Source organism: Salmo salar, chromosome ssa05, assembly GCF_905237065.1.
Source record: "Salmo salar chromosome ssa05, Ssal_v3.1, whole genome shotgun sequence".
Taxonomy (NCBI): domain Eukaryota; kingdom Metazoa; phylum Chordata; class Actinopteri; order Salmoniformes; family Salmonidae; genus Salmo; species Salmo salar.
In genome coordinates, this window is record NC_059446.1 from 26,593,430 (window position 1) to 26,612,024 (window position 18,595).

The 18,595-nt window shown below is 44.6% G+C and overlaps 1 protein-coding gene across 4 annotated transcripts in view; it reads right to left on the reverse strand.

Annotated features, from left to right (window-relative positions):
- Positions 1-3,438: 3,438 nt before the first annotated feature.
- The window catches only part of tapt1a (transmembrane anterior posterior transformation 1a), a 38,413-nt gene continuing 23,256 nt past the window's right edge, over positions 3,439-18,595 (reverse strand). For all 4 annotated transcript variants that reach the window (XM_014199265.2, XM_014199264.2, XM_014199266.2 and 1 more), the window contains 6 exons: positions 18,458-18,567; positions 17,369-17,428; positions 17,182-17,250; positions 16,838-16,914; positions 10,127-10,278; positions 3,439-6,013 (listed from right to left, as the gene is read on the reverse strand). In XM_014199265.2, the coding sequence (XP_014054740.1) occupies positions 5,703-6,013; positions 10,127-10,278; positions 16,838-16,914; positions 17,182-17,250; positions 17,369-17,428; positions 18,458-18,567 (779 nt within the window). In that variant the 3' untranslated portion in view covers positions 3,439-5,702. The remainder of the gene's footprint in view (positions 6,014-10,126; positions 10,279-16,837; positions 16,915-17,181; positions 17,251-17,368; positions 17,429-18,457; positions 18,568-18,595) is intronic.

The following is an 18,595-nucleotide window of genomic DNA, read 5'->3' on the forward strand; positions in this document are numbered from 1 at the left end:
GTCTTTGGCAGATAAATGTACACTCATCCTTTCATGTTGTTTAGACAATATTCTACACTGAACAAAAATATAAATGCAACATGCAACAACTTCAAAGATTTTGCTGAGTTAGTTCATATATGGAAATCAATCAATTTAAATGAAGTCATTAGGCCCTAACCTATGGATTTCCCATGACTGAAATAAAGTTAAGCATCTGTTGGTCAGATTCCTTAAAAACAAGCTAGGGGCCTGGATCAGAAAACCAGTCAGTGTCTGGTGTGACCACCATTTGCCTCATGTAGCGCGACACATCTCCTTTGCATAGAGTTGATCAGGCTGTTTATTGTGGCCTGTGGAATGTTGTCCCACTCCTTTTCGATGGCTGTGTGAAGTTTCTGGATATTGGCGGGAACTGGAATATGCTGTCGTACACGTCGATCCAGAGCATCCCAAATGTGCTCAATGGGTGATCTATCTGGTGAGTATGCAGGTCATGGAATTTTATTTAGCTTCCAGGAACTGTGTACAGATCCTTGCAACATGGGGCCGTGCATTATCATGCTGAAACATGAGGTGATGGTGGCGGGTGAATGGCACAATGGGCCTCAGGATCTCGTCACAAGATCTATGTGCATTCAAATTGCCATCGATAAAATGCAATTGTGTTAGTTGTCCATAGCTTATGCCTGCCCATATCATAACCCCACTGCCACCATCGAGCACAAAGTTGACATCAGCAAACCGCCCGCCCACACGCCATACACACTGTCTGCCATTTTCCAGGTACAGTTGAAACTGGGATTCATCCGTGAAGAGCACACTTCTCCAGCGTGCCAGTGGCCATCGAAGGTGAGCATTTACCCACTGAAGTCGGTTATGACCCCCGAACTGCAGTCAGGTCAAGAACCTGCTGAGGACGGCGAGCAAGCAGATGAGCTTCCCTGAGACGGTTTCTGACATTTTGTGCAGAAAGTATTCAGTTGTACAAACCCACAGTTTCATCAGCTGTCTGGATGGCTGGTCTCAGACGATCCCGCAGGTGAAGAAGCCAGATGTGGAGGTCCTGGGCTGGCATGGTTACAGGTGGTCTGCGGCTGTAACTTTGAGAGAAATAAGCTTTTTGTGTGTATGGAAAATTTCTGTCAAAAGTTTGGACACACCTACTCATTCAAGGGTTTTACTTTATTTTCTACATTGTAGACTAATAGTGAAGACATCAAAACTATGAAATAACACAAGGAATCATGTACTAACCAAAAAAAGTGTTAAACAAATATCAATATATTTTAGATTATTCAAAGTAGCCACCCTTTGCCTTGATGACAGCTTTCCACACTCTTGGCATTCTCTCAACCGGCTTCATGAGGTAATCACCTGGAATGATTTCACTTAACAGGTGTGCCTTGTTAAAAGTTAATTTGAGGAATTTCTTTCCTTCTTAATGTGTTTGAGCCAATCAGTTGTGTTGTGACAAGGTAGGGGTGGTATAAGATGGTCCTATTTGTTAAAAGACCCAAGTCCATATTATGGCAAGAACAGCTCAAATAAGCAAAGAGAAACGACAGTCTATCATTACGTTAAGACATGAAGGTCAGTCAATACGGAACATTAAGAACTTTGAAAGTTTCTTCAAGTGCAGTCGCAAAAACCATCAAGCGCTACGATGAAACTGACTCTCATGAGAACTGCCACAGGAAAGGAAGATCCAGATTTAGGATAAGGATAAATTCATTAGCGTTACCAGCCTCAGAAATTGCAGCCCAAATAAATGCTTCAGAGTTCAACTAACAAACACATCTCAACATCAACTGTTCAGAGGAGACAGAGTGAATCAGGCCTTCATGGTCGAATTGCTGCAAAGAAACCACTACTAAAGAACACCAATAAGAAAAAGAGACTTGCTTGGGCCAAGAAACACGAGCAATGGACATTAGACCGGTGGGAATCTGTAACACATGATTCCATGTGTTACTTCATAGTTTTGATGTCTTCACTATTATTCTACAATGTAGAAAATAGTAAAATAAAGAAAAACCCTAGAATGAGTAGGTGTGTCGAAGAATTTGACTGGTACTGTATATATTAAATCTCCACCACCACTAATATGTTTCCAGCAAATGTTGCCTTCTGTTAAGTGACACAAATTTCAACAGTTAATTGTCAAAAAGAACACAGGAAACAGGAAATCCCCAAATAGCCAGAATAAGTGTGACAGACAACATGGTTGCGGAAAATAAACTAGCCTTCTTTCAATGTTGCACTAAAGTCCTGCTAAACTAGGGACCTTCAGGGGCCATTACAATACTAAATATAAACTAGAAGACTGCTTCTTGGGACACTAAAGACATTTGTCAAAATATATCAATTGTTGTTTGGCAAGGCAACAGAGTTGAGGTGATGTGCTGTGTTTACCCGATGAGCGATTCTGTTCATTCTTCACAAAATAAGACAAACACACACATAAGCATGTGGCTTATGCAGTTTGAGTCAACATCTTGAGGATCAACACAGCATCTTTATCAGGACTAAAATAGATTGTCATCCGTAATCGTTGTGTGCAGTTGTTTTCATATGATGAACATTAGCCTAACCTCAGCTGAGTCCACTAGTCTTGTACAGTCACAGCTGAGTCCACTAGTCTTGTACAGTCACACTTTAGGACAGACAGGTTTCCAACTAGCAGCTATTTGTCCCCCCAAATTCTGAGGCAAAAAAAAAAAAAAAAAGAAACTGCATATTTTTTTATTGTTGAAAACAAACGGACTGTAAAAACATCAGAAAATCAGCTACAAGTGTTTGGAATTTTGTGGTCCAAAGTTTTACCATGCATAATAGAGATGTGATCGTATACAAATGGAAGTAAGGATTGAAATGATCGTTTTAGTCAAATATATCTGTTTGGTCTTCTTGCTGTCTCCAAATTATTTGTAATTAAGTTCTGGCCCCTGACCATCCGCTCAAGAAAAAAATTGTCCTGTGGCTGAATCTAGTTGATGACCCCTGGTCTAGGACTAGGGTTGCTCTAGCGTGAGATTATACGTATACCTTGTCATCACTTGTCCTGCTCCAGCCAGACCACTACCAGAGGACTGCTTACCTCAAGCCTGAAAGAGGGCATGGGCTGGCTCAGCCTCCAAGGTAAGACGCTTAGCCCTCTCATACATGCTTGGCTGAGGGTGGATTTACACTACCTGTCTGAGTCAGCACCCTCTTCTTCTGTAGGAGGTAAGATCATTACTGGTGTGAGTGTGACAGTCAGCTTACCTCAACTGTAAACCTCTACAGGGGCTTGCTGGTAACAGAAGAATAGGAAGGGAGTATGGAGGAGCAGGAATGAGTGGAGGTGCTCAACTCAGGCTTTGGATCATCTGATGAAATGAGAGAGAGGACGAGAGACAGTGAGAGAGAGCGAGAATCACCCCTCAAACTGTACATGTTGGACAATGACAACAGAAGTACAAAATAACTTTTATTCATCATCACCCCAAAAAGAGGGCCATTTCATATCACGGTGAAGTTCTTATGAACCAAACAGATGAGATTAAGTGAACAGTTTTTCCATCATTGCATCAGAACAGTACAAAACCCCTGGAGATGGTTCTGTGGAAGTTCTATGCGCAAAATACTATCAAATATTATAAAGTCTACACCTGTTGTATTCAGCACATGTGAATTGGGTTTGATTTGATCTGGCAGCTCCAAAAATAGAACAATCTTCCTTATAACAAATGGTAATGAACATTAAAAACAGCTATTTCTTCAAACAAAGTATGATCAATGCTGATATGCGTGAGTATGTTACACTTTACATATTTTCATAATAGCGAGAAAAATATGGCATCCCTTTACATTACATAGGGCTTAGAGTACCTACCGTACCAGAGGAAACATAGCTGTCATTAATATCCTGTAAAGGTTGTGCAATACTTACCAGGGTTGGGTTAAATTCTGTTTTCAATTCAGTCAATCTAGTTCATGAACAAACTGAATTGAAAATGGAATTGACCCCAACCCTGGTACGTACCATTTACAGTAAGCACTCACTTGTTTCTTTACTTGGAATACAGAGAGCAGTGGTAACTGCTTGTGCTAACATACTGTACACCATGTAAAGTGTTGCCTAAAGACCCTAAACAGCAAGACCAATGAAGTGCTATGTCACTTTGCATCATTTATTGATTTCTACTCTGTTCTACTCAATTGAGGTTCAGTGGCTTCCATTTCCCAACACATATAAGCACAGCAGCTGTAACCTTATGGCCAGGTGTTTAAATATAGTATAAAATGATACAATATGGTAACTAAATAAAACATTATGTTTCACTTATCACATTCTAATAAGATGGGCACCAAATCAGAATCAGGCCTGTCTAATATACATTTTGGCCACTGGTATAGCAAAAATACCAGTGAGTTTGTAATTAACGGTAGCAATAAAATACAAAAGGCCAAATGAAAGCAAAACAACTTCCCTCAAGGCATGGTAAAATAACTGAATTAAAAAAGCATGGGCAAAAATATATGCACTATGTTTCGGCTATATTGCTTCTGAAATGCTCAGGAAGTAAACATTAAAACATTGCATGACTGTGAAATGAAGAGAAATAGCTAGAAAACCTGTCATATGTAGCATATTTAAGACAATACGGTACATCAGTGCAACATTCATAACAAAAATCCCCAAAGGTTTGACAACCCAGAATACAGCAAAATAGGGATTATTGTCATCATAAAATGCTATTATGAACGTTCCACCATTTTTATTTATTTATTTTACCTTTATTTAACTAGGCAAGTCAGTTAAGAACACATTCTTATTTTCAATGACGGCCTAGGAACGGTGGGTTAACTGCCTTGTTCAGGGGCAGAACGCCAGATTTTTACCTTGTCAGCTCGGGGATTCGATCTTGCAACCTTTCGGTTACTAGTCCAGCGCTCTAACCACTAGGCTACCCTGCCGCCCCAAAGGAAATATGTGTAATAATTGTGGTAATGGCGAACATAAAACCATCAAATGAAGGGTACCCTTGGCTCTTTTAAATCAAACTGAAGGATATTACAATATCTGTAAAAGAAAGCTCTCTAAATAGTCACATGTATACATGTTCTTCACACTACCAAATGGAAGTCGTACCAAACGTGATATTTCATAACACTAAATTCCAATTATTCGGGTAAAGCTTTTTGATGAGCAAATAGTTTATAATTTCAGTCATTTCGATCTAATATGTCCATATTAAACAGTATAACATTGACAGATAACTAATTTAACATGGTATTGTTTTCCTGTAAACCATAATGATCCAGAAACCTCATTTGCAGTTTGATTTTAGTTTGTTCATCTTTTGCTGGATGTTTATCTGAGAAGAGGCCCCATTTCTCATGTTTCACATTCGTGTCCGTGCACGCACACACGCACACACAGGCGCACGACTGGGTTGGCATGGAAACAACAATACCGCTCACATTCTTCCGTCACCCAACCGACTTAGTTCTCTTTGTCGGGCCCCAAAAAAACAACAGGTCGACTTTAATTAAACAGCCAGTCCCAGAGTCCACAATAGCTTACTGTATGGCAATAACTTACTGTCTGTCTAGCTCAATAAATACATGTTGCTTCCGCTGGCTTTGGCCCAGAGAGCCGAAGTGCTGGCGTGCGTCCAGCTCACCGCCTCTCCTGAGTGATTATCACTTTTTTGCGGAGGGGTCAATAGAAGGGGTTAATCGATGCGGTTCCCGCATATAGTGAAGCGGTCAACATCCAGCAGGTCCTTTTTAGGGGTCCTATGCTTCTGCTCTGTGCCTTCCATCCCTTCCTCCTCTTTCTGCTCAGGAGTGGCAGGGGGCGAGGTGGTGAGGGTGTCAGGGTCCGGGTCTGGCTCTGGGATGGGAGGGCTGGCTGGGGTTGTGGAAGTAGTGGGGGGAGGGGGTACGGTCTCTGGCCGCAGGGTGGGGCTGGCAGTGGGGGTAGGCTGGGCGGTGATGGAGGTGCAGGAAGGACTGGATGGGGACCGCTCGGACCACGGATCACCTGACGGGACAGAGACAGACAGAGAGACAGACAGAGACAGAGAGATTTAACACAAACATGAACAATACTTGGTAATTTCAGGTTTGGAGAAAAGTTAGTAACACTCACACTTACAGATAATAAGCAAGTAAACTAGAACATTGCAAACTTAATTTTTTATTAGATTTGACTGTAGAGATACAAAATAAACAGGAAAACCAACTAAATTAATTTATAGGAATGAAAACTCCTACTATATATATCGCTGGGTCAAAGAGACATCTACATTAATACCAGTAGATTTCACAAGCTCCACTAATCCTGGCCTTAAATACCAGTATGCAGTGTAAATGGCGTACACAAGTTTGGTCGGCCAAACAGAATAATTCATGACCTCTGATATATTCAAATAAAGTTGAGTGAAGCAGCAGCAGCATATCAGCACATGGGTTACTACTCTACGGAGACAGCCATTTGCCCAGGGCGCTGACATGCCTCACTTGCATAGAAAAAAAGAGTGGGTTGCAAATTAGACTTTACCAGGCGAGCAGACTGCATGAAATAAATGTGTGCTCCTTTACAGGCAACAACACAAGGGGATACAGTAGATCTACTTTAAAAAACGCATTGTGGTACTGAACCCGTGGTATAACCAACACGCATGTGGTCTTTATCCATTCTTTCCTCAACCAGCCATATGCTTTCACCAGAAGCTTCCATGACACAGCGTGAGGGAGACCACAGTTGCTCATCAGTATATTCTCTGCCTCAGACAGTGACCTACAGACATATGGCACCTCCAATTAGATCTTCATCCAAATGGTTATGAAGAACGAGAGACAAACCAGTCTGTTAGTATGGTAAGGCATCCATTGGAACCTGTGGGCTAAAACTAACCCATTTCTCCAAGGTCTTCATTAGGCACCAAACGGAATGAAATAGGGAGGGACTAGTGTTGCCACAATACAAACATTTTACTAATGATACGATACCAGGCCAAGTATTATGATAGAGTAGTACAATTTTGGGGGAAAATTCAGAGCGACCTAGCATCCTGTTCACCCCTGTCTCCGTTTTCTAAATGTTATTCACATGTGCTACCCAAAACATCTATCACTGATATTCCCATTTCTGGTCAATACAACACATTTTGTAGTAACTTAGTAGAATACTGCATAGAATGACTGATTTGCTCATATTTGCAAAGGCCTACCTGTGATTTGGCTGGAGGAATGGGAGGAAGGAATATACTGTAAAGGCATAATTGTCTGCATGTCATTGGGTCAGTAGGGGGAAAACCTTCTTTACTCTTCAGTTAGCAAAGGCATACTCCCTCCCTCTCGCAGTCTCTATCCCACTCTCCGTCTCCCTCTGTCCCACTCTCTGTCTCCCTCCGTCCCGCACCCTCCGTCCCGCACCCTCCGTCCCGCACGCTCCCGCAGTCTCCGTCCCGCACGCTCCAGCAGTCTCCGTCCCGCACGCTCCAGCAGTCTCCGTCCCGCACGCTCCAGCAGTCTCCGTCCCGCACGCTCCCTCATTTAGAAAACGTCTCCGTTTTCTAAATGTTATTCACATGTGCTACCCAAAAAATCTGTCACTGATATTCCCATTTCTGGTCAATACAACACATTTTGTAGTAACTTAGTAGAATATTGCATAGAATGACTGATTTGCTCATATTTGCAAAGGCCTACCTGTGATTTGGCTGGAGGAATGGGAGGAAGGAATATACTGTAAAGGCATAATTGTCTGCATGTCATTGGGTCAGTAGGGGGAAAACCTTCTTTACTCTTCAGTTAGCAAAGGCATACTCCCTCCCTCCCGCAGTCTCCGTCCCGCACTCTCCCTCAGTCTCCGTCCCGCACTCTCCCTCAGTCTCCGTCCCGCACTCTCCGTCCCACACTCTCCCGCAGTCTCCGTCCCACACTCTCCCTCAGTCTCCGTCCCACACTCTCCCTCAGTCTCCGTCCCACACTCTCCCTCAGTCTCCGTCCCACACTCTCCGTCCCACACTCTCCGTCCCACACTCTCCCTCAGTCTCCGTCCCACACTCTCCCTCCGTCCCCCTCCGCATTCCTCCCTCTCCCTCCCAACTTGAAAAACGTTAGGCAACAAAAAGAATTGAAGGAGCAGCAGAAAGAGACAGATTTTGTAATTTTTTATACAGTTTAGTTTTACATTAGGCCTATATGAATCCTACCTTTGAAGTACATCTCATGAGTAGCAGACCCTTTTCCTTTCTTTCCTTACCAATCAAATGTATCTAGACTTTCAAGTTGACCGGTTGTTAGCTAGCTAGGTAACATGACTGAACGATGTTTGTTAATATCAAACCACCAATTAGCGACCCGGGATTAGTTTAAAACGGCCTGTGACATGGTTTGTGAAATTTTATAAAATACGCGCGAAATGGCTCAGGAAGAAGAAAAAAAGGTAGATCTGGTAAAATGGGTCACATTTTTTTTTTAACTGTCTCGCCTAGAGACACGCTGTTGTTTTTTGGCTGTAAAGCTGTAAGCATGCCTGTCCATTTTCCAATCTGGCACTCCTAGGCTGCGTGACAGCGAACTTGCAATTGCAAAGCCTACTCAGACTGGCCTGTGCTCTGTTATACCAGGTGATGAAATTATACAACGCATCTACACTGCTCATTCTGATGCTGCTCATTCTGATGCTGCTCATTCTGATGCTGCTCATTCTGATGCTGCTCCAGTGTTAGAACAGAAGACTCATTGGGGTCTGCATCCCTGCTCGCCATCACGGCTAAATTAGTTTTTAAATCTGAGGAGGAACAGATGAGCAGGAAGAGCGGACGGAGAGAAGCAGGTGAGTGATGGCTAGTAGGGTGGACAGAGAAGCAGGTGAGTGATGGCTAGTAGGGTGGACAGAGAGAAGCAGGTGAGTGATGGCTGGTAGGGTGGACAGAGAGAAGCAGGTGAGTGATGGCTGGTAGGGTGGACAGAGAGAAGCAGGTGAGTGATGGCTGGTAGGGTGGACAGAGAGAAGCAGGTGAGTGATGGCTGGTAGGGTGGACAGAGAAGCAGGTGGGTGATGGCTAGTAGGGTGGACAGAGAGAATGCAGCTGGCTGATCACAGCTGCCACACGTGAGATGTGCATGAAAGTGAAGTGTATATTATTGGACTGGCGCATACTAGAGACTAGTTGCTTTTGCTTAATGTTTTTTACTAAATGTATTAACAAAACTGACTTTATAAACATTGTATAACAGGCACCAGTTGGTTCTTTAGATCGGTAGCATCACATGAGACTGTACTAGGGTATTCTATATTGACGTTTTGGTACCATGATATTACCGTGGTACCAGTATACCGTGCAATACTGAACTCGTCCAATAAGAGACGCTTGTTTTCCAACCCAAAACATTTTGCCCTTATGAATGCAGCCCAGAAGAGACAGCCGGGTTGAGTACAGTAGTTACAGATGGGCTAATTAAGAATAGCAGCGGAAGCGTTCAGGCTTCAGTGACCTTCTGATCCCACATGATATGGTTTGGTGCTTTACATACTGTACTACTGAATCTTTTCTCTGAAAATGCCGGTTCTGTATAAACACAGGAGTGAGGAAGATCTCTGAAGTGACGACGTGGCGCCGCTTGTCGCTCTAATGCTCTCAGCTTAGCGCAGCAGGCTCGTCTGCCACGCTGAAGATCCACACACACGCGCACGCAGAAACACACAACTAACAAGTTCTCTGTCACGTGCATCAAATTTCAATAGCAGTTTCGATGTGGATGACAGAGATTGTATGTGTGTGTGTGTGTGTGTGTGTGTGTGTGTGTGTGGCACTGCGGGAGTTCAATTAACCCGAGACTGAATACGCATCTGCTCGCTTGAGGCTGGGTTTGGCAAGCTGGGATTGCTAAGAAGAATAAGTAATTTAATGTAACCAAGTGTCTTATTGAAGCTGGGTAGGCTGTATGTGACTGACTGGGTTCGAATCTGGGTCTCCTGCATGCCATAATAGTGTGTTAGCACACTGAGCAAAACCCTAGGCATTAGCTCAGGAAGTCTTCATGGTCTTATGCAAGGTTTGTACCTGTAACACTAGGATATTGTCTGTCGCTGGGTAATACTAGGGTATTGTCTGTCACTGGGTACGTGAGGGGGCAGTACCTCTGGATGTTTTCCTGGTTCTACTAGGCGTCTTCCCGGGGGCGGCTGTGGAGGGCCTCTCAAACAGTTTGTCCTCCATGTTGGCTCTCTTCACATACACACATGACTTCCCTAGTAGCACAATACTGTTCAGCACCTTCAGGGTCACCATCCTACACAGGGAAAAGAGGATCAGTAATGATATTCACCATTCTACAAAGGGAGAAGAGGATTAGTAATGATATTCGCCACTCTACAGAGGGAAAAGACGATTAGTAATGCTATCCAAGGTGAAGGGGACTATTTGTCATTTGCCCACAAGAACAGAATACTGTAGTCATTGAGTGTTTTCATTGTGGACAGGTCTAGATTTGATTATATACTTAAATACAGATAAGGTATACTGGTATGGCCTTTTTGGCACATATTTGATATTCAATTAAAAATGGCCAATTCAAAAGGTTAGCTCAAAATCTCACCGTATTAGGGAATAGCAACATTACCCACAAAGTATCCATACTACCCACACTGAGAATGAAGGGCTTTTACTGTGGAAAATTAAAGTTAGGCACCCCAAAAATACACGAACACAAAGTAATTGGCTTTATAAGACTCAGTACATGGACAAAAAAGGTCATCATTAACCAACAGCTTTAGGACACACTAGGCTTCTGCATATCTGAAGCCTGTGATGCATTTGAAATCCGATGGAGAGAGAGAGCAACATCTATGTCTGTGGACCAAACGCCCTCAGAGGGTTTGGGTGGGTGGGTGGGCACTGGCGATGACAATGTTGTATTCCACCTCAGGATAACTGTTCAGTGGTCTATACCCCAGGGATGCAAACTGTTGAGGGCCCAAAAAGGTGACTTTTTTTTTTTCTCTCTGAAACACGCAAAAAATCCCTGCTAGGGGTTAATGTAGGTTTTAACTAATTAAACAACAAAAGAATATGATCTACATGATCAGTCTCTGTGTGTAAAATAAAAGTGGGTAATGTGAAACTAACTCACAGCTAAAACATGCAAGGAAAGCAACCCGATGTTTTTTGTTGCCTAGACTTTACTTTAAATGACACTCAAGTATTGAGAAAAAACAATACACTAATATTGCAGTTTGCCATGACAGCCTTTATAATAGAACGCTTGTGACCACACACACACACACACATCTAAATACTGCACTTGAGAAAAAAACATCTCAAGTAGAAATAGAATGAAACAAACAGGCATTCTATTTTTGCTCTATTATAGTGGCCACTATAGTAGACATTGGTCAAGTGCACAAGGCTACATGTGTGCAAAAATAACATGAACTGAGTAAAACATTTAATAAACCCCCTTCACTCACACAAAAGGGTTAATATAAAGTTCAACAACAAAAGCAATATCTTTGGGCTACACTGCACGATAATACATTGTACACTTTCTGCCTGTGGACTTTCTGCCTGTGGAACATCTGTTGTACAATGTGCCAGCAGAGCATGATACCCTTTGCTGGCATAATTGATCTCTTTCAGGCAGAGAGTACACCTGGCATACCCCTTTCTATTCACTGTATTGAAAGACAAAGTGTGTGTCGTTTCTTTAACCTCTATTTTTTCCAGCATAAGTCAGGCCCAGCTCCAGCTACACTTGATCCCTGAATCCACTTGTTTAATAAGCAAAGCCTCATTTTTACCCAATTTTATCATTCTGAAAGTTAACCACATGCTGTATAGGGAAAACATTAGTTCACACAGTAGTTAGTTCGTTAGCTAGTTAACATTTCACACAGATTGCCAGGGTCCAGTAAGCAACTAAAATGCAGTGATGCCAATTTAGTAATTTTGTTGCTAGATTTAGCAACTTTTCAGACTACCCTGGCAAAAAAAATTCAAACAGCACCTAGCAACAAATTTAGCTACTTTAAAACATTTATTTGGAACTTTTAGCAACTTTTGAAAGGTGACTCAAACGCTAAAATGCATGCATTTTCCCTCTAAATGACACAAACACGATTTTCTCTGTCACAACCCCCGTGCCTGGCTGCAAAAGTGCATTGTGAGTGACGTCAGCAGCAGGCGCTCAGCTCGTGCACAGGCAGCAGCAATTTCAGCAAATGGCAAATCATTTTTGTTGCTAGGGACTCTTTTGGAAGAAGCTAGCTAGCTAACGAAGAACAACAAAGAATATCTAGTTAACAGAAGAAAAGAAAGAGAAAATCAGGACAGAAGAAAAAGGACATCAAAGTGAAACAGTTCTCTAAAGACACAAGAGACAATAATACAAGAAACAACACTTCTGTAGCTTGTCAACTATGTGTCTGTCTATCCCTGTTCTCTCCTCTCTGCACAGGCCATACAAACGCTTCACACCGCGTGGCCGCTGCCACTCTAACCTGGTGGTCCCAGCGCGCACGACCCACGTGGAGTTCCAGGTCTCCGGCAGCCTCTGGAACTGCCGGTCTGCAGCCAACAAGGCTGAGTTCATCTCAGCCTATGCTACCCTCCAGTCCCTAGACTTCCTGGCGCTGACGGAAACATGGATTACCACAGATAACACTGCTACTCCTACTGCTCTCTCTTCGTCTGCCCACGTGTTCTCGCATACCCCTAGAGCATCGAGCCAGCGGGGTGGTGGCACTGGAATCCTCATCTCTCCCAAGTGGACATTCTCTCTTTCTCCCCTGACCCATCTGTCTATCTCCTCATTTGAATTCCATGCTGTCACAGTTACCAGCCCTTTCAAGCTTAACATCCTTATCATTTATCGCCCTCCAGGTTCCCTTGGAGAGTTCATCAATGAGCTTGACGCCTTGATAAGTTCCTTTCCTGAGGATGGCTCACCTCTCACAGTTCTGGGTGACTTTAACCTCCCCACGTCTACCTTCGACTCATTCCTCTCTGCCTCCTTCTTTCCACTCCTCTCCTCTTTTGACCTCACCCTCTCACCTTCCCCCCCTACTCACAAGGCAGGCAATACGCTTGACCTCATCTTTACTAGATGCTGTTCTTCGACTAATCTCATTGCAACTCCCCTCCAAATCTCCGACCACTACCTTGTATCCTTTTCCCTCTTGCTCTCATCCAACACTTCTCACTCTGCCCCTACTCGGATGGTATTGCGCCGTCCCAACCTTCGCTCTCTCTCTCCCGCTACTCTCTCCTCTTCCATCCTATCATCTCTTCCCTCTGCTCAAACCTTCTCCAACCTATCTCCTGATTCTGCCTCCTCAACCCTCCTCTCCTCCCTTTCTGCATCCTTTGATTTTCTCTGTCCCCTATCCTCCAGGCCGGCTCGGTCCTCCCCTCCTGCTCCGTGGCTCGACGACTCACTACGAGCTCACAGAACAGGGCTCCGGGCAGCCGAGCGGAAATGGAGGAAAACTCGCCTCCCCTGCGGACCTGGCATCCTTTCACTCCCTCCTCTCTACATTTTCCTCTTCTGTCTCTGCTGCTAAAGCCACTTTCTACCACTCTAAATTCCAAGCATCTGCCTCTAACCCTAGGAAGCTCTTTGCTACCTTCTCCTCCCTCCTGAATCCTCCCCCCCTCCTCCCTCTCTGCGGATGACTTCGTCAACCATTTTGAAAAGAAGGTTGACGATATCCGATCCTCGTTTGCTAAGTCAAACGACACCGCTGGTCCTGCTCACACTGCCCTACCCTGTGCTTTGACCTCTTTCTCCCCTCTCTCTCCAGATGAAATCTCGCGTCTTGTGACGGCCGGCCGCCCAACAACCTGCCCACTTGACCCCCTCCTCTCTTCTCCAGACCATTTCCGGAGACCTTCTCCCCTTCCTCACCTCGCTCATCAACTCATCCTTGACCGCTGGCTACGTCCCTTCCGTCTTCAAGAGAGCGAGAGTTGCACCCCTTCTGAAAAAACCTACACTCGATCCCTCCGATGTCAACAACTACAGACCAGTATCCCTTCTTTCTTTTCTCTCCAAAACTCTTGAACGTGCTGTCCTTGGCCAGCTCTCCTGCTATCTCTCTCAGAATGACCTTCTTGATCCTAATCAGTCAGGTTTCAAGACTGGGCATTCAACTGAGACTGCTCTTCTCTGTGTCACGGAGGCTCTCCGCACTGCTAAAGCTAACTCTCTCTCCTCTGCTCTCATCCTTCTAGACCTATCTGCTGCCTTTGATACTGTGAACCATCAGATCCTCCTCTCCACCCTCCGAGTTGGGCATCTCCGGCGCGGCCCACGCTTGGATTGCGTCCTACCTGACAGGTCGCTCCTACCAGGTGGCGTGGCGAGAATCTGTCTCCGTACCATGCGCTCTCACCACTGGTGTCCCCCAGGGCTCTGTTCTAGGCCCTCTCCTATTCTCGCTATACACCAAGTCACTTGGCTCTGTCATATCCTCACATGGTCTCTCCTATCATTGCTATGCAATTAATCTTCTCCTTTCCCCCTTCTGATAACCAGGCGGCGAATCGCATCTCTGCATGTCTGTCAGACATATCAGTGTGGATGACGGATCACCACCTCAAGCTGAACCTCGGCAAGACGGAGCTGCTCTTCCTCCCGGGGAAGGACTGCCCGTTCCATGATCTCGCCATCACGGTTGACAACTCCCTTGTGTCCTCCTCCCAGAGTGCTAAGAACCTTGGCGTGATCCTGGACAACACCCTGTCGTTCTCCACTAACATCAAGGCGGTGACCCGATCCTGTAGGTTCATGCTCTACAACATTCGCAGAGTACGACCCTGCCTCACACAGGAAGCGGCGCAGGTCCTAATCCAAGCACTTGTCATCTCCCGTCTGGATTGCTGCAACTCGCTGTTGGCTGGGCGCCCTGCCTGTGCCATTAAACCCCTACAACTCATCCAGAACGCCGCAGCCCGTCTGGTGTTCAACCTTCCCAAGTTCTCTCACGTCACCCCGCTCCTCCGCTCTCTCCACTGGCTTCCAGTTGAAGCTCGCATCCGCTACAAGACCATGGTGATTGCCTACGGAGCTGTGAAGGGAACGGCACTTCCATACCTTCAGGCTCTGATCAGGCCCTATACCCAAACAAGGGCACTGCGTTCATCCACCTCTGGCCTGCTGGCCCCCCTACCTCTGAGGAAGCACAGTTCCCGCTCAGCCCAGTCAAAACTGTTCGCTGCTCTGGCACCCCAATGGTGGAACAAGCTCCCTCACGACGCCAGGACAGCGGAGTCAATCACCACCTTCCGGAGACACCTGAAACCCCACCTCTTTAAGGAATACCTAGGATAGGATAAAGTAATCCTTCTACCCCCCCCTTAAAATATTTAGATGCACTATTGTAAAGTGGTTGTTCCACTGGATATCATAAGGTGAATGCACCAATTTGTAAGTCGCTCTGGATAAGAGCGTCTGCTAAATGACTTAAATGTAAATGTACATTTTTGGCTGACTGGAGCAGCAGTAGCACTGGTTCGACGAGCCAAACCCAATGAATATAGTTGGTCACGAATGTTTGATCTTGAACAGAACTTACAACATCAATCAACATGTCTCAATCAAAATTATACAGCCAGAAGTACAGAAGAGTGGGAGTCTGTGCCTGAACAAATGTCAAATCATATTTTTGGCCGAGATGACCAGTCAATTTGAGTAACGTTATTGTGTATTCTACTAATGACGCAGTTTTACGTTATCACGCAATGACATCACAACGTCATTTAGCAACAAATCAACCTGCCTCTAGCAACTTACCCGGAAAATTTGTTGGCAACACTGCTAACACGTTTTAACTTGAGGAACGACAAGGAGTCGTATACCAGTTAATACTATAGCGAATTGGTTAGGTTACTAACCTTAGCAAGCTAGCTGTCGGACTTTATTAGCTAGCTAATTTTCACACAATAATTTGATTAGCTAAATTGGCTAATGTTGCTCAACATTTCTCTGGCCAGCTAATGGAGAATTAGATCCAGCTACTATAGCAAGATACTTTACGCTAACAACACTTGTTAGTTGTTTTTCCGGTTACAGGTCATGAAGTATGCTTCGTCACATTCTCACCCCCGTTCGTGGTCAGGCTTCTCATCTACCTCTTCGTCGTCATTCAGGGACGCGCTGCTGTAACTAACAAACTGCCTTTGCACCCTACTGCTGTCTTTCCAGAGCCCTCACTGAATCTCTAACTAGCAAATCTCTTCAATCCCGTGCTGCATTCTGTTGTTATGTGAACGATCACTCGCTCGCTTACTAAAGCGCATCACTCGCTCGCTTACTAAAGCGCATCACTCGCTCGCTTACTAAAGCGCATCACTCGCTCGCTTACTAAAGCGCATCACTCGCTCGCTTACTAAAGCGCATCACCTACTAAAGCGCATCACTCGCTCGCTTACTAAAGCGCATCACTCGCTCGCTTACAGCCAGTAGTGATCCAAAGCCACCACCTCCCAAACTTTTTTCATCGGATCTACACGATTCACGTAGGTCACCTATTTTGGATTCAAAACGGCGAACTTCGCCGAAAGGTCACTAGTTTGCATCCCTGATACCCACGGTGAGAAAAAGAAAAGCCCTATCAAAGCCAAGCAGAAGGCTCATGCTAACGTAACTCAATAGGATCAGACTGGCACGAAAATACACATTGCATAAAGTGGGACTACTACGCTAACAATTAATGCTACCTGTATTGCATGACTGACACAGCAAGTTAGTCTAGGAAATGTGTAAAGTGAGTACATTTACGTGGTGGAAAAGGTGCTATGTAAATGAAAATCATCATATATGACAAAGAATAAAAACTTGATTTGAGTCTTACCCCAAGTAGAAGAGCAACAGACAGGAGTAGGACAGGGCTCCCTGTACATTCACTGAACTCATCACCACGCGGATTAGCTGTCAATTACAATAGAAAATAAAAGCTTCAGTAGAAACATTGTTGCATGTGACAGTGGTAAGGAAGTAGTCAATTTAATACAACAAAATGGAGTTCTAAGTCAACTACACTGTCCTGAAACTAATAAACAATTTCATACAATAAGGAACTGTTCCTTGATTGATAGCAATAAAACAAAGCATATAATTAGTGCCGAGTTGCACACTGTCCAACATACCCCTACGATTGTAACACTGCACTGGACTGTTGTACAAAGCTGATCTTACCAGGACTGCAAGAGGAAGAGGAATGAAGCCCATTCTTCTGGCTACAGAGTCGCTGTAGTCTGTGCAAGCCTGCCCATTGACAAAAATAAGAATCAATTACACCAGTGAACAAAACCCATTGATTAAAACAGCAGGGATAATGTAACTGGATGCCTAATCACCGTGTTCATGAGATGCTACTACGTACGTTTTTCTGCCGACTGCTGACGAGGTCGAAGGCCAGGCTGGCTCTGTATTCACTGTATACCTGTGGAAGAAAACAGCCACGTCATTATCAGAGATACACCCTTATAGTTAATAGTTTATTATTACACTGTATCGCTATGGTTATGTTTGATATGAAGCTTGTAACCATCTGCTATGGCTCTGAGAAATACATTGATAACAGTGGACCACAAGTGACCGACTGGATTTGAAGACCGTGTTAGCCGGCTGAAATGAAGCCTAGGTCATTTTCAAGTCTCAGGGAAGGTTACTTATCACGCGAGCATGGTTCCCCGAACCACCGCCATTACACTCCTCCCCCCTATGACCAACTCCTCCTCGCAGAGTCACGGGACCAATGTATCCGACTGGATTCATACCCGGGTTGCCTGATCGCCACAGGACTGTGTTAGCCCTTCGAGCTTCGGGTCTTAGGCAAGGTTTCTCACCACACAAGAGCTGGGAATGGGTCACGATTGACGGTGGGATATGGAGCAGCTATAATCCAGTTGATGAGGCTGAGGATGTGGCTGGCATTTGGTGTGCTAGCCCTGTAGGCCTACTGGGGCATAATGTGACGTGTTGTGATTTAGAAAGAGGGCAGAGGAGGGGAGGAGACCACGGCACGCCAAAGAGGTTGAGGAACACAGCAGAGTGAGGACGACTGGCTAAACAGTGCCACGCTATTTTTGCTGCCTAAGCCACCGTGAAATCCAACAAGGGCCAACCAACTAATCCTCCAGACTTGAACAGAGCAGACCCTCTCCAGTGAACATCATTTCACAGTCACACACCCATGTGTGTTTTCCGTAGGTTTGAGGTCAATTATGTTGAAATGTAATCAATTTATTCAGTAGATTAATTCAATTCCCATTCAAGATTTTGTTTTTAAGCGCCATTTATTCCTAATGGAGATTGTTGTTGTGAATGGGGAGTTTCAATTCACTTCCTAGATTGACCTCAAAATACACTGTTCCCTCTTGGTGTGCAACTGCGAACTGTATTAATTGTTTTCAGTTCATTGAACTCCCACATCAAATCATTAATGATCATCTTTGTGATCCGTCCTTACATCTGCCGTGATCTCGTTGAACTTGGTGATAAAGGCGTGTTTGATGATGTCCACGGCGATCTCTGAGGCGATAACCATGAAGACGTCGGGTAACAACACCCAGAGATGATCTGGAAACAAACAGACAAGACAACTGAC